The 21,463-nt window shown below is 46.6% G+C and overlaps 1 protein-coding gene across 1 annotated transcript in view; it reads right to left on the reverse strand.

Annotated features, from left to right (window-relative positions):
* RRP8 (ribosomal RNA processing 8) overlaps positions 1 to 21,463 on the reverse strand; it is a 68,091-nt gene that overhangs the window by 24,447 nt on the left and 22,181 nt on the right. Inside the window, exons 3-5 of the mRNA XM_078658745.1 lie at positions 9,696 to 10,002; positions 5,834 to 6,659; positions 4,025 to 4,154 (exon numbers count right to left, since the gene is read on the reverse strand). Coding sequence (XP_078514871.1) covers positions 4,025 to 4,154; positions 5,834 to 6,659; positions 9,696 to 10,002 — 1,263 coding nt within the window. The remainder of the gene's footprint in view (positions 1 to 4,024; positions 4,155 to 5,833; positions 6,660 to 9,695; positions 10,003 to 21,463) is intronic.

Raw genomic sequence — 21,463 nt, forward strand, 5'->3', positions numbered from 1 at the left:
GTTTTAAGCTAATACAGGACTTCTTTATAGTCTAAAAAAACTGCTGATCCTGCTTTCTAAATTGATCAAATATATGGCTTGTAAATGGCACGGTAACTTAGAGATGTCAAACATTAAACCTCTTGCTTTCTCAAGCTCTCTTATAAACCAAAAACGTCAGATATAAGATTTTATAGATACTCTAAAAAAAAAAAAGGGGGCTTTTTATATAAATGACTAATGTTCCCCAACTACTACATTTGGAGGCACATTTAAGATAATGTTGTAATTTAGGCCTATATATATTGGCCCAATAGAAGATCGGTCCCCAGCAGTATGGGAAAAAATAGATAATGCATCAATTAAGCACTTACTGCAAATAGATACAATTATGGACTATTGCTATTAGCAAATATTTATTCAGCGATGACCAAAATAATTGTTCTCATATTGTCAAACTGACAGTTTTCTGCATCCTTTTTCTATGAAAGAGATAACAGAATGTGCAGAACCTACTCACAAAATCTTTTCAAACATGAGAACTTTTTCTGGGATTGGCCAATGGCACACATTTTTTAAATCTGTTACTCTTCATTATGCCAAAGCATGTGCCAGAATGGATTACCCAAAATCGGACTGGATATTTCACAATGGCGCCAACTTGAGACACATGCAATTTCACTCAAATTGGATGTTGTATTACACACCAGCACTGTTACATAAATTAAATACAATTCTAATATGTGCCCAAGAGCTGAAATTATATCACAGAACATTGGTTACATATGATTTGGGTATGCCCAAGGTTAGAAACGTATAGAAGGCTATCTTTAGATTTACTTATGAGGTTGTGTCAGTTCTGGTTAACCCCATCGAGAGACCGGTATGTTGCAGAGTAAGTATATGTGAGCGGTTGTGCAATAAGTAGTTCTAAATTATTTGTAATTGTCATGTTAAAAGCCCGCTCCATAAGAATACAAAGGTGGAAAGAGGTATTATGCCCGTTTTCATGCATTCTAAGCAAAACTGATTTGAATAATATTATTATTTTTTTAATACTTATATCGCGCAAAACGAATCATCCCGGCAGGGATCTCTCGGCGCTTTTGGCAGCACAATGCACACGGCTAAACCAGGGGTTGCGACTTAAAAACAACCAAGTTTTTAGTAGCTTCTTAAAATGTTTCAGGCTGGGGCAAGCACGCAGCTCGTCCGGCAAGCGATTCCAATGGAAAGGGGCTAGATAAAAAAATGCGCGTCCTTCCATTTTTGCTTTCTTAATCTTGCATGGACGGAGTAGGTTTCGATTACTGGATCTTAAAACGCGCGCAGGGGTATAGGCTGTAATCTTTCTCCTGAAATAAAGGGGGCCGATCCCCTGCCGCGCTCTGAACACCATTACCAATAGCTTGAACAATGCTCTCTTCTTTACAGGTAACCAGTGCAGCTGTTACAAGAGAGGGCGAGAAGGAGTACGCCATGGTTTATTAAGAGCCAGTTGTGCTGCTGTATTGTGTACCACCTGTAGCCTTGCTGCAAGATCTTCTCTAATTCCTGTCAAGAGCGCATTGCCATAGTCAAGTCTGCTGACAAGTAGAGCTTGTACTAAGGTCTTTCTATCACGCATAGGGAGCCATGCGAAAATGTTTCCCAGCATTCGAAGGATACCAAAACCGGTTCTCGATACTGCTTTTACATGCTCCTCCATCGAGATTTTATTATCAATCCATAGGCCCAGGTTCCGTGCCTGTGCCTTAGGATTTTTTGCTTCCCCTAGTTCTGATGGCCACCAGTCTGCAGACCATATCTCTGTTGCTTTTCCAAATAGGAGGATCTCCGTTTTATTTGAGTTTAACTGCAGCAGGAAGTTCTGATTCATCCAGACGGCAATTTGCAGCATACGGGACTTAAACTTGGCTTTCGTCTGAGCTGGATTTGTCTCGATGGGGACTATTACCTGCGTATCGTCCTCATACGAGATTGTCTCAAAGCCACATGCTCTAATAATAGAACCCAAGGGAGCCACGTAGATGTTAAATAAAGTGGGGCTGAAAATTGAGCACTGTCGAACACCCTTGTCTACTGCCATGGTCTGAGAGACAAATGTGTCTAATTGTACACATTGAGTTCTGTTGTTAAAAAAACTCTGTATCCAAGCCCAGGCAGCCCCTCCGACACCAATCCCCTGCAGACTATCCAGCATGACACAATGGGAGATGGTGTCAGGGCTGCCGAAAGATCTAAGAGCACAAGCATAGTGGGGGTCCCTCTGTCAAGTGACATCCTGATGGTATCGGTGACCTCCACTAATGCCGCCTCCGTGCTGTGGGCCGGGCGGAATCCTGATTGCGAGGGATCAAGAAGACTATGCTGTTCCAAATATAGCTTCAGTTGCTTATTTACCAAAGTCTCCAGGACCTTCGAACTACTCGGAAGAAGGGAGATTGGTCTGTAATTTTGCGGCTCCATCGGGTCTGCCAGAGCTTTCTCCAATTTCTTGGGAAGGAGGCTGTATCCAAGGAGATATTACAGACCTTAGTTAGAGAGGTCGCTAAGATAGGTGGTAGGTCACCCATTTTAAATAGCAACACCGGATCTGTTGGAGCACCTGATTTAGTTTGTGCCAGCAGAGTTTCCACTAGCTCTATGGTAATGATTGCGAAGGAGTCTAATCTAGGTGATGTGGGATCTCTCCCCAAAGGGGATGACCCGCTAGATACCTTTCCTCCTTCTAAAAAGCAATATATCTTGTCTATTTTTTCTTTAAAATAGTTTGCTAGATCTTTACATAATGTTTGAGTAGGGGTATTGGATAGTGTATTTACTATGGGATTTGTGAACTCTTTAAGTATTTTAAAGAGTTTCTTGGAGGAGTTGTTCGCCTCACGTATTCAAACCCCTCAATGATTTTTTCTTGCAGTATTGCAATTTTTTAAATACACTTTATGCACCGCTGAAAAAGCCTGTTTATCCTCAAGCTGTTTAGTTTTTCTCCATTTTCTTTCTTTCCATCTACAGTGGGCTTTTCCTTTTTAAGAGTCTCGGAGTACCAGGGGGCTGAGTTCTCTCTATCCCTCGTTCGTATTGCTCTAAGAGGTGCAATAATGTTTAGAGTGTGTACAATAGAGGTCTCCCATATATCTAAGGCCTTGTCACTAGCCTCAACTTTCTCAAAAGAAGGGGGCCTGAAAGGTTGATTAAACGAGTCCCGGGTGACTTTCCTCCACGCTCTCTGTGGAATCACTCTACAATAGGGCTTATTGCCACTGCCTGTTGCCTTCCAAGTAAAAGTAAGGGCACAGTGGTCGGTCCAGGTCAGTGCCCAAGGGGGATCGGTTAATAGACCATAGTTGGCAAAGATGTTATCCAGGATGTGGCCTGCTTTGTGCGTGGGCTCATGAATCCTCTGTGAGAGCCCTAAAGACTACATTGCAAGATAACAGACCCTTAGTGTCTGAGTTTGCAGGCTCGTCTAAATGATGATTAAAATCACCCGCCAGAAAAAAAGGCTCAGATTGTGAAATATAAGGGGCAAGGGACTCCAGTAGTAAGGTGCAAAAAGTATTATTATTTTCTCCTGGGGGGTGATACACTACTGCACCCTTCCCACTAGCTCTCCTATGAAGGTGAAGCCGAAACACGATCAGTTCCATGACATCAGTCAGCACTGTGTCCAGTACTTTGATAAGGAGAGGTTCCCGAGAGGCTATAACCAGGCCTACCCCCCTCTTATTTATCCTATCTAGTCACGTGATGGAGTATTCTACAGGGAATGCAAGGGCTACCACTGGAGTAGTGTGGCATTGCAGCCAGGATTCTGATATAAGGCATATGTCAGGCTTCTGATCCTCTAATAAATCCCATAATTCTGCAAAATGTTTAGGGATGGACCTTGCATTGATATAAAGGGCCTGAATGCGCTCCTGTCCTACTATAGGACATGTATGTATGCAAACTCAAGTACTGTTATGCCTTGAGAAAAATAACTAGACTGATGCACACCATCCAGTACACTCCCACCAAACCATGTACAGACAGTGCATACCTTGGCCATGTCACACACCGTCACATGCTCGTTCAGAGCCACCAGATCAAAGGAGTGCACTGTGTTTCTAACACTGCGAGCAATCTTGCAATCGCCACACCCAAAATCTGCCACCACCAACGATGCCGGTCTGAAAAGAGAAAATAATTTTGGTAAGGGTATCCAGAAAGACACAATAAGTCACAGTGAGCAAGCTCAGCTCTGACTAAAAGCAACGTCAAAGATGATACTGTTTGGGGAAACACTAGAAACTGAAGCTCTAATATAGTCCTCAGAACCCCCAAAAAAAGAGTAGAAGATTCCTCGCAGTCATACCGCAACACAACCCAACCCACCCCGCCCAAATAAAGCCTTCTACCACTAGAACATTGCAGAGTGAACACAAAAGTACCAAAAACTAAGAAATGCTGAGACCTCCGATACTGACTGCACTCATGGTTCTCTTGTGTAGCATCACAAACAGTGAGGAAACAAAACCAAAGGTTTTCCACCCATACAGCTTATCATCCAAACATTATCTCCACAAACTCCAAGGTAGGAGCACAGCACAGATGCCATCAGTCTGCAACATTGTGTTGTGAAGTCATCTGTGAAGCAGGATTCCGGGGCGAGTTCTACGCACTCAAAATCCATATGTGGCAAGACTACAAAACACTGGGAGCTTGACTTTCTTCATATTCTCTCTGCGAGGGGCAAATGGCATGTGTGAGCCCCAACAGAGTTACAAGGGACTCAAACCTGTTACAGCCATATAGCACCTTCACATATACAGCAACAAAAGCCTGCCGGACAGCTCTGCTTCTAAAGACGTCAACTCAAAATCTGAATTTGCTCTCTTCCTCACGACCCTATGCCTCTTACGTGTCCTATCCTTTTAAATCTGACAAGCCATAGTTTTGCTCAGCCACAATCGTTTCATTGGTCTGAGGAGAATTTTCTTTTTCTTTCATACTGCACTGCTTTCCTAATTCTTGTCATTTGGACTTCCAGCCTCATTGCCACTTCCTCTGACATTTTTTTGTCATCAAAGGGTGAATTGGCATCTGCAACTTTAGTATTACCTTCCCCTAATTACTATTATTGGGAATTTACAGAGCGCATGGCTGCCCTGAGGCTTCCCAGCGCTATGAGATTAGTAACTGAGTAGGTGCCGGTAACTTAGAGGTATTGCTTGAACAGCCAGGTCTTGATTTGCTTTTGAAATTGTAGTTCACTGTCTATCCTTCTACATTCCAACTGAATGGAATTCCAGAGTTTGGGAGCCTGGTGGGAGCTGGGGTAATTGACTGGTTACCCCCAGCTCAACAACAAGCACATCTTCTAGGGACAATTATATTAGAGACGAACATGGACTACTTTTTGCCTTCATTCCTTTAATATTTCAAATGTTTTCTAGTTAGTATTTAGTACTGCTCATTGTACAGAATCCGTACTCCTCATATCAAAGAATATAATCTAGCGACAAGGACAATTGTGCAGCTGGTAGGATACACTTCCCAGCACAAACATGTGCTTTCTCTGGATATGTATTTGAACAATATAAACAGAAGGCACTGACTTGAAACTAAATACAGGCAAAATAGAAAAAAACTAATATTAGAAGCCTTTATCACTGCATTAAAGGGAGGAGATGCAACTAGGTTCCCAAAAATTCTGGAAGAAGCTGAAAATAAAATGTATGAAGCATTTGCTTAACCCCTAACAGGTCTCCTAACTTTGGGATTATTTGGGGTTACTAAGCTGCATAGTCAGGGTTACTTCATTCCTCACCAACCAACACCACAGATCAAACCCTGCCCTGGCACCTACCGATTCCGGAGATATTTGATGATAAGATCAACTGGATTCTCAGGCCACCGCTCCACTTGGGTGCGGAACCCATGGTGGTAAACCTCAAAGGCTGCCGGGTCCTGCTGGAACAGGGCCAGGGCATCGCTGCTGCTGGATGTGTAGAGCTGCTGGTTAATGTAACGGAAGCGGGCTGACTTGAGGCGCTCTTCCATCTTTAATCGCAGTGCTGCTGACCGATCTGCAGCTGTGGTCAGGCTTGGCCCCGATGTATCTACTTCTTCTGCGTGTTCTCCTTCTGCGCTCTCTGGAGCATTGCCCGCATCATCTTTGACTGCTGGAAGAGTCTTTTTGGATTGCTTCTGCAGGATCACCTTTAACTTGTCCAGCTTCTTCTTGCTCACCGTTGTTGTGCTTGCATCTGCCTCATTCGAGGACGCCTGTGGCTTCCGTCCAGTTGGAGCCTTCACTGCAGTGTTGCTGCTGGGGACAGCCTCTGCCACTTTCTGGTCTGAAGACTCTTGGGATGAGCTGTAGTTTTCGTTCACACTAGAGCAGGTATTTTTCAACTTTCCTACTGTCTTTTTGTTAAGTGCTGCAGTTGCCACTTGTTTTTTTGTTGGTTTGGTGACTGGGTTCTTTCCTGCCACTAGCTCGATCTGTTTGGATGCTTCCGCGTTCGGCTCCCCTTCTTTAAACTTGTTCTTAGTCCGTCTCTTATTCTTCTGTTTGTTTTTCCATTGTTTTCTGCTGAGCTGAGCTGTAGCTGGGGTCTTGCTCTCAGTGTCTCCAGTGGAGTGTTCAGCATCCTCACTCCTTTTGTCCTGCTGAACGTTCTGGGTAGCATCTGGGGAGGAGAGAGAGGGCGCGAGTGAGAGAGTGACCAACCCATTCGCAGAATAAGATTTAGAGTAGTGATCTCTGCAGTGTTGGGTGTATATCCACCAAACCCCCCAGGTCAAGAAGGCGCAAGTCTGCAGCATGGATGACCAAAACCATCACAGAAAATAGAAGTTTACCAATGTACTTTCCAGAAATTTCAGCTCACTCTCACGATATATTAATTATTTCATATATTGTATTTATTGTACGTAAAGAAACAACAAAGAACTTTTTTCTTCTCGAGACGACCTCAGCTCTTCTCACTTAGGTTTTACATGGCATACATCTAGTGTTATAATTTGAAACTAAATAAAAACGTTATTACATTTCTTAGAGCACTTAATGTCAAGCCCCCCTAAAATGCTTTACCTGACTCACAACTTTCGATATATTAACAGTGAAAGAATGTTCTCAGATTATGGGGATCCATACAAAAAGATTTTAAGCTCTGGGAGACTCAGCATGAAACCATTTGAAATCAGACTCTCAAAGCTGAAGAGGAAGGTATAGACACTACACACAGATAATTCAGTTCTGAACAAAAAATAACGGGTGCAAATTAAGGCCACGGTTTTAATAATTTACATACTGCATCCAAGCACACATGAACACATAAAGCTGACCCTACCTTTTTTAAAGAAACATCAGAAATGTATAAGTCTGACTAATGGGCGAGTTGTAACTATGATCATTCTTTCAGGGTCAAGGAGGTTCTAGTGGAGAAGTCAGCTCTTCTCGGCATGTGGTCGCCTGGTGTGGTCTCTGTGTTTGCCCCTGCTGTCCTGTGAACGCCTACCAGTTACCACCACACATGTGGAAGTCTTGCCATTATATGGTTTTCTGCTCCAGGCCTCATGCTTCCTGTGATGAGGAAAGAGGGGGCCAACGGTTCATTATAAAAGTCAATCGTCTCTCTAAGTGGGGTTGACGCCATAAGAAAGAACATCCTGATCCTTCGTCTCTCCCACTATGTCCAAAATCAGGGAGCAGATATTGAAAGAGTGACATGGCCAGCAACCTTGTATAACTGAAATAATCCTGTAAGAACTGGATCATTGCACATGCACTGTTAGACACTTTGTCAGTTCTGCCAGAGGGACATGTTATGTCAATTCCTAAGACAAGAAGGGTCAGCTTCAGGAAAAAATCCTGAAGAGCCCTTCCGCACCCCCCCACCCAGAGCCACCTTCTGGTGAAAGACAAGGCTTCAGAATTCAACTGTTCTCCCTCTCTCTCCATCGACCACTCAACTTCTGCCTCTATCTCTCAACCCATCTCTCTCCATCACAACCTCTGTCTCACTCTCTTACTCACTCTTGGACCAGCCTTTTATCGCTCTCGACCTCTGCCTGTCTCACTGTAAATGTAAATTGTAAATTGATACTTATATAATAGCGCACTACTCACCCACAAGGGTCTCAAGGCGCTTGTACGAATACCGCTGTGGAACCCATCCTGGCTTTCCCTGTGAGGTGTCCACTCCTGGGCACCCCCAAGCTGGAGCTTCAATTCAGAGGGGGACCCCACATCAATATAAGGCAGGCAGACGGGGAAAGTAAAAATCAAACAAAGTAGGGGAACCTGCCCTGAACGATCTAATAGATGGCCTCAACGAGGTCCACTATATTCTAAACCGTACCCAGAACCCATGAAGGACACTTCAGAAATCCATAAGCTCTGATTTATCAGGAGGCCAGGCATCCTTAGCGTTGTGGGGCCGTTGTGGAGATTAAGCAAGCTATTGCCCAGAGTTGCAGAGTGGGACTCCATGATTGGAATAGGCACCGAGGCGAGAATTATCAGGACTGTGGAATTTTGAGCCCAAGACCCGCCGAGGCGGGTATTGAACCCTGGTCCCGGGCCAGACCTCTGCATCAGGGTCTGCCGCTCTAACCATTGAGCCACACTTCTCACACCCACTCTCTCCTGATGTGTCTTTTGCCCTCTCCTGTCTTGCTTGGTCTTTCTTCCAATTTATCTTCCTCACTGCCTCTCTCAAACTCTTTCGCCCTTTCGCTCTATTGTTACCTGTCTCTGTCTCCATCCCTTTCGAACGCTCTCCCGGACTGTCTCAATTTCGTCCCCAATCTCTTGCAGAGAGGGAGGTGGCTGCTTCTTCCTTAAGAATGTCCCCCAGTTATAGATGTCCCAAGTATAGATGGCCTGGCCTCTCCATTGGCCTTCAGTTGGATAAGCCAGGCCCTAGTGAGTCTCTCATCCCCCAAAAATTATAGCATCTTTTCTGTCTTCGTTCTAAGCGTCCCTCTCCTACATGTAACTGTGAACCATCTTTGTTTATCGCTTTCGGGAACTATATTTTTTCCAAGACTGATGCAGAAAAATGGAACCTTTGATCTTATTTAGACATGTCTGTAGAGGTTGTTGTGATGAAAGGCACAGCACTGAACAGCTTCAAACAATGTACTGCACCCCCAGTTTTAAGGAGCAGTTCTAGTTATACTGTATGCTCTTTTGGGGGCATGGTCTCACAGTACACTTGAGGGGTGCCTATGATTGTTGGAGGGACACACGTAATCCCAATTCCCACTGTGACCCTAGAGAGAAAGCTGAAGGCCTGACGCACCACGTCCTAGTGGAAAGGTACACAGGTGAACGTGACTGCGTATTTTAGGCTTCTGTGGGTAACCAGCTATTTCTGCGAGGAGTTAGCAGGTCAATGGAATGTTGTTACGTTGTTTGTTCATTTTCATTACAGTAAGGAGCTGGTCGTCTTACGTCACTCAACAGAAGTGGACTGAGAATTACAGAGGGAGGACCAGACAGCTCTAAGCAGATGATGAGCTTGTCAGTCAAGGGAGTCGTCTCAAATGACCCAGGAAATGTATATACAAGAGGAGCTATAGTTAGGCTTACTCACCCTGGAGATCTGAATGTGTGCTTACTCAGTGGCTTCAAAGCGCTCCAATGAAAATACTACTCTCCTTCCCAAGCGGTCCTTGGGATCAGGGTGTATCTAAATAGTAAGACCATCCCCACTCACCCCCTGCAGGCTTTCTTTTCCATGTCAGGTTGGAAGAGTCCGGCTCATTGATTTTCCTCTTCTGTGCATGTTTCTGTGGTTCTGACTCAGAGATGTCGGAGCTTGGAGTCTGCCTCTTTCTTTTGCTCCTCTTCTTCTTACGTTTCGTTTTCACGGGAGTCGTCCCGGTGGAGTCGTCCTCAGACTCTGACGCGTCTTTCACTGCTGGTGAGGCCTCATCTTTCCTACTCCTGGAGGTGCTCTCCAGCACACGCAGTGTCTCCAGGAGATGTTTGGTCGTCTTCTTACGCCCAGCACCTGGAGAGACCTGCCGGGACACAAGAACCACAAGCAGTGAGATCAAATCTCTTCGCTATATACTGACAAGCACATAAACCCTCAATGTGTTTAAATGCAGGGTCACACATGCATCCAGAACATGGCCTTCCTTAAGGACACACTGGAACTTAGGGCCGGATCTACGAAACAAACTTGTGGTTTGCAAAATCATAGTGTTTGTAAATACAATTGTTTTACAATGTACTAAACCCAATGTACACGTCAGTAATGCATTTCTGGCTCGAATGATGAGTTGAGCGGCCTACACCAAATTAGTTAGGAAGGAGTGTTTCTTCCTAATTGTGAATCAGTAGGAGTCAACGGTGTGCGACCATCACTCGCAAATTACAGACACCTCTAAAGCTGTGGGTACTGATTTGTAAATGGGAAGGTGTATCCTAGGGAGTACTTTCTCTTTAAGAATTGTGTTGACCAACCTTGGGGGTCAGGTATGGGGGAGGTAGGTACTGATTTTATGGTACCACTGCCTGCTCCCACCAATGTCTTCCTAAATTAATTTTTTTTAAAGCCGCACTGGTTCGTTTGAGGAATATGGTCAGCTTGGAAAAAAAAAGGGGTCCCTTTGTGGTAATACAAACACACGGATGGCAGACAGCTGTTCCTTGCAGAACACCATCCTTGTTTGTAGTCATGTACAGTGGGTCACAAATAGCAACCCGCATAATGAATATTCACCAGCCAGTTTGTTAAGTGATTCCCGGCGAATGGGGATTTTTTGATGCAACTTAGTAGTACATCGGCCATATTGCAAAATCAGAGATGGGTCACAAAAAGTCTACAATTAGCAAACACTTTCTGCGACCTGCCTCATCGTACATCTAATCCCTGCAGCTGAACACCGACAAGCCAAATCAGATATTTTGCTCCCCAGTCGCCTACAGCCCCCTGCTTAGGAAAACCCAACCCCCGAAGTTTACTTCAGTTCCATCCACTGGCCTCAATGATACCTTCAACAACCAAACTGGGGCACAACCTGCCATAACTCTTACTCTACAACCTCTGCTTCTGAAGGCACCTACAATGCAGATATAGGGTAAACAAGCCTCGTCCTACTAAGTTAAAACATCTGTTACAGTTTGATGACAACTTAAGGAATATTTTATCTGAAAAAAAGGTTTGCATGAACTTTAAACACTTCTGTGAAGGGAAAGAAAAAAGATAAGAAACTACAATAAACATATTTCACTCTTTAGAAAGCTGAGACATTCCTATATCGATTTGCAAACACTACACTAATGTGATTAAGGAAAATGTGGTATATCATTCTCGTGATGGTAAAAAGAGTTAGTTACACCGTTTTTTAACAAATAGGATTTGTTTCTTTCGCATAAATTACCCATCTCAGCTTCCTTATGTTAGGAAAGTAGAGTGGATGGCAAAGGTGACTTGGACATAGAACAAGAGAAGTATTAAAATTGGAACAAAAAAATTAATTTGCTCCACACATTAGCGAGACAAAGCACAACGTTAATCAGCTTCAATTTCAAATTGTGCAAATAGTAACATCAGGGGAGGTGACGCCGAAAACAAACTAATGCAAAGAGAAAATTACTGGATGGAAAACTGGATACAATTAATCTGAGAAGCTACAATGAAAATCTAAATGAATCTTATTTAGATGGTAGTTTAAGAGCTGCAGGTACAGTGAAAGGAGGGTGAACTGCCTAAAATGAATGAAAGCGCAAAGATGAATAGAATTAACTTCAATTAAAAACAAATGAAGACTTCTGCAAAAGAAGAATGGAAACATAATTTCTTGTTGAAATAGAAGATACCATTTTGAAAAAACAAGAGTGGAAGACTACCACAGATAACTTGCCAAAACGTTCCTAAACCTCATCTTACACGCAAAAGGGGTTGCAACTGGAAACCGTGAGGCAAGGTATCACTTCACTGATCAGACGCCAACTCACCTCAAAGAGCAAATCAGACACTATTTTCAAGCCTGTGGTGCTCTTAAGGGGCAGGAGCTGGCACTGAGAAGGGCAGCTATGTTTCCTTCTTGACTGCTCAAAGAACAAGCAGCGGTGGTGGTATTGTGTGAGATCTATTGGCTCAGTCAATGTTTTGTCAGCTATAGTGTACAGCAGCGATAGTTGAACTCATTCCAATAGGTCCATAAGGGCTTCCGCAGGCAAGCACAAATGTGGCGTATGCTTGGAAACGTCTTTGGAGCCTTCATCCTTTTTCACTTGAGTGGATTCTCAAGATGTCCACTTGGTAGGATTTATTAAACTAATATGTTTATTCATATAATTCTGTTAGAGAAGTTGCCTCAGTTATCTTCGGAGCCATCGAGTGATGCAGGCCCTTGCACGCAATGGATCCAGAAGAGCTAAACATATTATTAGTACATAACATTCATGTTGTACGCTTTCATTTTTAAATTTCCTGGCTTTAGAGAGCATGCTGCACAACTAAAAGGTTCGGAACGCACACGTGTGAGACGCCTGAAACAAAGATTTCAACGCCTGCTGACACGGCCACCTTTGTTACGTGACACAATCATGACAATAAGCAACGCCTCAGATAAAAACCGAAAAACAATGTATGTGCATCATAAAGGTGAATTTGACAGAATGTTACACATTTTTCAGCTATAACCAGAAAGTGAAAACGTAATCTGTAACGGATGTATGACGTTACAACGCATGCTTTTACCACGCATGCTGTTACAACGCGGTTTTTACATCGCATACCATTACAATGCATAGCACTTTTGGGTGCTGGATAGTGAATAGTTTAATTTACTATTCCAACTCCAGTCCCCGTGGACACTAGGGAAGGTTATTGGATAGTAAATTAACCTATTCCCTATCCTAGAGCGCCCCCCAGCGCAATGCGTTGTAATGGTTTGCGTTGTAATGGTAGTGCGTTGTAAAAGTTTTGTTGTAAGTGATGTTTCCCATCTGTAACATATTATCAAATCGAATTATTCTTTTTCAAAACAGGTCTTCACATAGTTATATCTCGTATTCAGCAGGAGTCAATCAGCTCGTGGTTCGTCCAACAGTCACTTTCTGGTTATAGCGGAGACATTTTTCATTGAATTCATGGTGCAACATATTGTCCTGAAAATGGCCTGGTGGACCTTTGTGGCCGGTTAGAGACTGAAACATCGACGCAATAACATCCTTTTTGTTATAAATTTTGTTTATTCTTGAACAAACAAATCAATGTAAACGTGTAATTAATTACAATGTACGGCTTAAGTAATGTACTATCCATACTGAGTGTCTAACAAAAGGGTGTCTCAACACTACTATTAGTTTTACAACTACGGTCGTAGTGTAACTGTTGCCGTACATGAAAAAGAATGAATGTATTTTCATGGTTTTAAGAGATTTTTGTATAAATATTGTGATCAAACTCAAATTCTAAAATATATAAAAAGTGATAATATTTGTGTGGTAATTTCCCTGCCTTGCGAATAATTTGTTCACATAAGTGACGAAGATAAATAATGAATGGATTATATGAATGAATCCTCAAGGAACATTGTATAATTGTTATTGATGAATCCCAGTCCCTTGGGGAAAATTGGGTTGCCCGATTCTTTGTGTAATTTAGAACATCTTGGGTCAGCATTGGATGCTGGGCAAACGTCGGCGCTGATCCTTTTGGATCTGAGCACCGCGTTTGACACTGTGTCTCATGACATACTGCTGAGACGCCTGGAGGAAGTGGGAATTACTGGCCATGGAGTGGCTTGCCTCATTCCTCCATGAGAGGTAATTCTCGGTAACGGCCTCCCCGGTTGCTCTGGCGAACACTCCGTTAAACAAGGGGTGCCACAGGGTTCTTCCCTTAGCCCCCTGCTATTTAATATCTATGTCCAACTGCTGGCTGCAGTAGCCAATAGCAGGGGTCTGACCATGGTCTCCTACGCTGACGATACACAGTTGTTGGTGGCACTCTAGAATAACACCGAGCGGGACGCCCTTAAGTTTCAGGGCGACCTTGCAGCAGTGGCCGGGAGGATGACCGCCAACTGTCTCCAGCTGAATTCTAACAAGTCTGAGGTATTGTTAGTGGGAAAGGACCATGGTCAGTGGAGTGAACTCTGGTGGCCAGCTAGCCTGGGCAGGGCCCCCTCCCCCAAGTAGGCAGTGAAAAATCTAGGGGTATGGCTGGACTCATCTCTTAACTATCTAGTCCAAACCAAAAAGACACCAGGGGCCTGTTTTGGACTCCTACGGGGGTGTAGACCCCTGCTGGGCTTCTTTGATGCACCTATGCGTCAGGTTATCATTCTGGCGTCTGAACTGTCCAGACTCGATTATGCCAGTTCTCTTTATGTGGGGTCCAACAAGGCGGAGGTTCTGAGGCTGCAAAGGGCACAGAACGTGGAAACAAGAACTCTTTTAGGTTTGCGCAGGCCTTGGTCTGTGTCCGAGGCCATTCGCCGTCTTCATTGGTTACCTGTGGCCAGGCGTATTGAATTCAAAGCCTTATGTAGCTCCTTCGAAGCTTTGAAACTGACCACCCCCTCTATTTTGGCCAACCTCCTTTTGCCATATGTCCCCTCACGACTTCTCCGCTCACAGGGTCAGCACTTGGTGGTGGTGGTTCGCAGGACACGAAGAGTTCGTGCTGGCGGATGCTCTTTTCGTAGTAGAGCGGCCATCCTTTGGAACACACTTCCTGTGCATATTCGTGGCCTTAGCAACTATTTAGAATTCAGGAAGGCCATCAAAACCCACCTTTTCCCTGTACCATAGTCCGTGTCTGCTCCATCTGCTTATGTCAGTCTTTCTTGGTATTAGCGCCGGGACACCCCTTTGCTGGGGCAGCTGTAGCACGCTATAAGTCGCAGTAACATAACATAACATACTAGCAACGCCGAGCCACACCTAGTCTGTTCAACCCTTGCTCATCGTCCCCTATTCAGCGACCATAGCACTTGGAATGCTGAGGCGTATCCAGTCTAATATCGTGTCACATACTCGCTTCATCTTCGGCTCAAGGAGCCTCCACAGATACCATCCATTCTGATTTATTTATTAATGCTGTTTTCTGCAGCAAGAATGTGACACAAGGGCGTTAAAAGACTTGTACAAGATAACAAAATTAAGATACAGGTAATAACAAACAAAAATCAATTAACATGTCTTTCAGTGCAAAAACCCACTGTAAACAGTAAACAGGGCAGGAAAGGTTACTAACTGAATCAGCAATCGAAGTGCATTAAAAAAAAGTATAGGAACTGTGATCCTGAGTGCAGCGGGGCAAAGTCTGAGTGTGGGGATGGGTCAAAAGCAGGTCTAAAAAGAAGAAAATATTCTGTAACTATTTTGTTGGTCTTTCACTTTCAGGTAACTACATATCTATCAATCAATCAATCATCGCATTTGTAAAGCGCACTACATACCCGTGAGGGTCTCAAGGCGCTGGGGTGTGGGGGGGGGGGGGGGGCGCCGCTCCTGTTCGAAGGGCCAGGTCTTGAGGAGTCTCCTAAAGGTTAGGAGGTGTTCGGTCTGCCGTAGGCGGATGGGGAGGGTGTTCCACGTCTTGGCGGCGAGGTGGGAGACTGATCTGCCGCCGGCTGTCACTCTTCGGATGCGGGGGACGGTGGAGAGGGCGCGGTATGCGGAGATGGCAGGGGGGGTGTAGAGGCTGAGTCGGCTGTGGAGATACGCTGGTCCGGTGTTGTGGAGTGCCTTGTGTGCGTGGGTGAGGAGCTTGAAGGTTATCCTCTTGTTGATGGGGACAGTGCAGGTCTCTCAGGTGGGGTGTGATGTGACTGCGGAGGGGGATGACTAGGATCAGGCGTGCGGAGGCGTTCTGGATGCACTGGAGCCGTCTTAGGAGTCTGGCTGGGGCTCCTGCGTAGAGTGCGTTGCCGTAGTCCAGTCTACTGCTGACGAGGGCCTGGCTGACCATCCTCCTAGTTTCGGTGGGGATCCACATATAACATAACACATATCCTAAGTAAAAACTAAGTTAAACTAGCCATTGGGAGATGTACTATCTTATGATATGAAACCTATGTGGTTTAATGCAATTACTGGGGATGTCTGTAACAGAACCACATCAATGAATCCTGATTAGTGCAGTGAGTAGTGACTTGTGCATTTTTATTTATTTTTTATTTTTTATTTATTAGATTTTTGAGAAAGAAAGAGATGAAAAAACAAGGAAGTAAAGAAATAGGGAGGAAAGAAACAGAGAGAGGCAACAATCCGCCACATTACCCCACACAGGGGGCGCTGAAAAGCATCGCTGTGGAAACCAAAGGTATATAGAGGGAGAAGGGAAACTCCGTATGAAATGTCTTGGGCAGTGCCATTGTCCATCAGTCAGTATCGAGTGGAGAAGCGCCTAGTTCTTAGCAGTTATTCTGGAGTTCACAAAGCTGGGGTCTCCAACCAAGAATACAGATATATATGAAAGCTGTGTCTCCTTATTTCACATGCGATGGGTGTCGCAACCAAAAGTGAACAACAAACCCCCCCCCGCCCCAACAACCCCCAAACCCCCCAACCCCCACCCTTTCCCCAGTGGTGGCGATCAGCATTCAAACAAATCTCCGGCATTCATGACGGCAGTTAGACTTGGAAGAGGTGTAGTGCACGAAGCGCCGACGGGCAAACTGCGGACGGCAGGCCACTGGACAGGAATCTGACCAGGGGTCCCCAATTGAACATGAAATTTTTAAAGTTGCCCAAAAAAATATCAGACATTCTCTCCATACTTAGTAGTCGCCATAACCTTGCATGCCATAGCGAGATAGCTGGCGCTGACGGGCTTTTCCAAGCGGCCGCCAGGGTCAACTTAGCCGCTCCCAAGCACAGCTATATAATGCGTTTATCAGCTCTAGTTTGGTGTTCCAACACCGGGTCTCTAAGCCCCAACAGGACATACTCTATTGAGTCCGGAATCGGGTAACCCATCACATCCTTAATGTGGGATAGGATCTCGGTCCAGTAGGGCTGGATGGCGGGGCAGTCCCACCAAATATGGCGGAAGTCACCCAGCATACCGCAGCCCCGCCAGCACCTGTCCGAAGTGGTCGGAAAGATCCGATGCAACTTAGATGGGTAGAGGTACCAGTCAAACAGAATCTTCAGGTGGGCCTCCTTGAGGTCAATCGAGTGATTATGTGTCGCCACATCTCGCCAGAGGCCCCTCCATTCGCCGTCAGATGTCCCTGCCTAATGTAGTTTCCCAGTGGTCCATGTAGCGGGGGCGGGGGGATATCGCGGTGTCCAGTAACAACCCGTAAAGGAAGGAGATCGTCCCCTTCATAGTAGACGTGTGGAGAATAAAAGCCTCAAACTTTGTCAGTGGTCTAGTAGCAGCGTCCACTACCTCCGATGAGGTCGCCCAGTGTAAGAGCTGGAGATGTCGAAAGCGTTCAGTGGGCGGGACACTTTAATCCCGCATACAATTGTGGAAGGTGAGGGGTGCTACACCGTGAAACAGATGAGTAAGGGCTCTACAACCACCCCTCCTCCAGATGTCAAAGGGACCGTCAGTCAAGGCTGGAGGAAAGGCTGGATTGAAGTGAATAGGAGTAAACGGAGAGGGGAAGGTGGTCCACCGGTCGTCGCCACTAACCGTGTCCCAGACCTTTAGAACTGTGAGGGTGGGAGTACTAATATATGCATTCTTGGGGCGATCAGTCTTGGGCTTCCAGGCTAAATCCCAGATGGACCTTCCGGCCACACTTCGATCCATATGGAGCCAGTGCTTCTCTGAAAGCTGCTGGGACCATTCCACCAGTATCCTCAGTTGAGCAGCTTTATAATACAGATGCATGTCCGGGAAACCCACCCCCCCATCCATACGTGGACGGCGTAGTACTGCATATGAAAGCCGAGCCCGGCCGCTCTGCCACACAAACTTCAACATCATGGTCTTAAGCCGACGAAAATAGGCCAATTCCACCGGTATGGGTAGCGCCTGAAAGAGGTATAAGAGTTTTGGGAGGAGGACCATCTTGAGCGCGTGAATCCTGCCCAACCACGAGATGAACTTCGGCCTCCACCTCTCCAGCTCCGCGTGGATCGCCGTCATCATCGGTGGAAAATTGGCCTGAAACAGTGCGCCCAAGGTAGAGGTCAGTCGCACTCCCAGATACAGCAAGGAAGAAGTCGACCACGACAGCGGAGTAGTCGCTCGAACCTGTTGCACATCCTCGGGGGGAAGAGTGAGGTTCAAAACATATGATTTAGTGAGGTTAACCGTGAAACCCGCCACCTCTTCAAAGGTAGAGAGCAGCGTATGGACATGGGGCAACGATAGCGCCGGGTCCCTGATCGAGAGTAACGCATCATCCGCGAAGAGCGTGATCTTATGTTGTTCGCCCGAAAAGGGGAGGCCCAAGATGCGTTCATTCTCCCGAACCGCGAGTGCCAACGGTTCAATACTGAGAGCGAAGAGGAGTGGGGAGAGAGGACAACCCTGACGCGTTCCCCGCGAATGTCGGAAGCACCCGGACCTATGGCCATTAACCATCACCCTAGAGGTGGGGCTGCTGTAGTTAGCCTCAATCATTCGAATGAAGCGGGGCGAAAACCCGAAGGCCTCCAGGGTGCGGTGAAGAAATCCCCAATCGACACGATCGAAAGCTTTCTCCGCGTCAAGCCCCACTAATACTGCTGGTATATGAAATCTATTAGCCTTTTCGATCAAGTGGAGCACGCGTCTCAAATTGTCATGAGTTTGCCTGCTCCTTATAAATCCGGATTGGTCCGGATGTATAAGGACCGGCATTAAGTCCTGCAGTCTACTAGCTATGATAGATCAGTACAGCTTAGCATCTAAGTTGAGGAGCGCTATCGGGCGATAGGACGCGCACTCGGTATGGTCTTTCCCCAGTTTGGGGATGACGGTAATCAGGGCTTCGGCCATAGTCTCAGAAGTTCTCCCCTCGGATGCCATGTCGTTAAAGAGGGAAACCAGGTAATCACAGAGGTCCGACGCAAACGTCTTATAAAACAAGGCAGTGTAACCGTCAGGACCTGGGGCCTTGTGAAGTTTCAAGGCCTTGATGGCATCCAACACCTCTTCCCTAGTGATGGGGGAGGACAGCAGATCATTCCATTCTCTGGACACCTGAGGGATCGGAAGGCCCTGCAGGAACGCAGACTGTGCCTCTGGGTCAAGGGTGTCGCTTGAATAGAGATCCGCGTAAAATCGGCCGAAAAGAGCCGCCTTGTCCGCGTCTCTGTGTTGTACAGAGCCCGCGTGGTCTCGTATGCCCCCAATGTAGTCTTTCTCACGTTTATCACGAAGTTGTCGGGCCAAGTGACGCCCCACCTTGTTCCCCTGGGAGTAAGAGATGCGCCTGAGTCGCAGGAGGGTAAACTCAGCCCGGTAGTTATAATGGGCCTTCAATTTCCCCCTCACCGCCGTTAACGGCCGTAGGGTCACCCTAGAGGGGTTAGTTTTGTGCGCTTGTTCTAAGTTAGCAAGCTCCGCCTCCAGGTCCTCCCGCTCTTTCCTCCGCAATTTATTGAGGTTCGCATTAAGGGCGAGGCACGTGCCTCGTAACGAGGCCTTGCAGGCATCCCAAGTGACATACACCGAGGTGTCAGAAGGAGGGTTAAGGGTCATAAACTCCCCTATAGCTCTCCGTAGTTCCTTACAGGACGTCTCATCCCGCACTAGCGCTGCTGGAAAGTACCACTTCCGCCATCCGTCCCCCCCCACCTGCCAGTGCAACCCCAGAACCACCAGGCTATGGTCAGACACAGAAAGCGGGAAAACACTAGACATTCGGACATCACCCCTAAGGGCCTGGCTGATAAAGACATGATCTATGCGGGAGTAGGAGAGATGGACATGTGAAAAAAATGTGTAATCCTTGGTGTGCGGGTGTAAGAACCGCCAGCTGTCTATCAACCCCAGGTCAACTATTTGTCTTTGCGTTTCATCTGAGAAGATCCCAGAGTCCGCCCTACGTGCCCCCGAACAGTCCATGTCTTTGTCCCACACCATGTTAAAGTCCCCCAGGAGGAACAGGTGCCCCTCTACAAAGTCTCCCACCCTGACCATCAAGTCCTGCAAAAAACCATTCTGTCCAGCGTTAGGGGCATAAATAACCACAAACGTGCATTGTCGACCATACAGTGATCCCTTCACCATCAGCCAACGCCCCTCCTTATCAATGCTCACTCCTAGGGGCTGAAAATGAAGGGATGCTTTGAACATGAGGGCCACCCCCCTATGTTTGGTGGATGCAGACGCTCTATAAATAAGGGGGAACTGTTTGTGTCGGAGTCTAAGTTCATCTTTCTTAGCTAAGTGGGTTTCTTGGAGGGCTACCACATCGAGATGGTGATCCGACAGGTACTTCCAAAGTTTCTGGCGCTTCTGCGGAGAGTTGAGGCCCTTCACATTCCAGGTACCCACACTAACAGGCATAATGACGTAGTAGGTTTCCGCTCTGCATGCCTCTCAGTGTGGTCCGGTCACCTCCCTGGCCACGGCCAACTGCAGTTCTGGACGCCCCCGGGCCCGGCCAATCCCCAATCGACTCCCTCCACCCGCCCCTCTTCCCTCCTCCTCTCAACAGTACCACACCGTCAACCCTCTCAAGGCCAGGCACATACAAGGAGCTGCTAAACATGTCAGAATGAAGCAACAGAACAGAAGCGGCAACAGCAAAGGCCAAATCGACATCCCCCCTCGGGAAGCATCACCCAGCCCCCCCTCCAGCTCCAAGTGACCCACACCTAAGTAGCCCATAGCAAGTACAGAGTCCATGACCAGACCTAAAATAGCGGCTGCGCCTGAGAGGAGGCACCAGCAACAGAAGCCAAGGAATAACGCCTCTAGATGAGACAACACATCACATACACAGCAGTCAGACGCCACCACTTTCCCACCCAACCCCTTCCCCAACCCACAAAGATAGATAGAACAGTGAAAAACGATACCCAAAACAGTAATAGTAAGAACGATACTCATCGTGATTTCAACGAAGCGTCCCAGAACAGTGCAGCGCACCATGAAGTCACTGGGAGGGGGGTGAGAGACCTCAATACGATCTCCCAGGGCCTCGGTCCGGGTGTCTTCTCACAAAGTACTTGTATACCCACGAACCAAAGAACGCGGGCCCCTCCGGCCCCTCAAGGCCGGCAGCCCACAAGTCAGGCCGCTCCAGAGCTCTGCTGCGAAGAGGGCAATGTTGCTGAGGTGACGGAGGCCACCGCGTCTCCCCTTTCCAGCAGGCTAGTTGCTCGATCCGGCCGCCCACGATCCGGTCCCGACCCCACTCTGTGCCAAGAGGAGGATCGGTGTCGCCGCCTTGGGGAAGGGCTGCCCACCCTTGAAGCTGGAGAATCATCCCTGATGCCCAGAAGATCTTTAGCCATCTGTAGCGAGCGTATCTGTGCCAGTCTATTCTGCCACCGGAAGATTATGCGAAACGGATGGCCCCAGGAGTAGGTGATATTGTGGTTGCGTAGGAAAGCCGTGAC

This window comes from Lissotriton helveticus, chromosome 8, assembly GCF_964261635.1.
Source record: "Lissotriton helveticus chromosome 8, aLisHel1.1, whole genome shotgun sequence".
Classification (NCBI taxonomy): domain Eukaryota; kingdom Metazoa; phylum Chordata; class Amphibia; order Caudata; family Salamandridae; genus Lissotriton; species Lissotriton helveticus.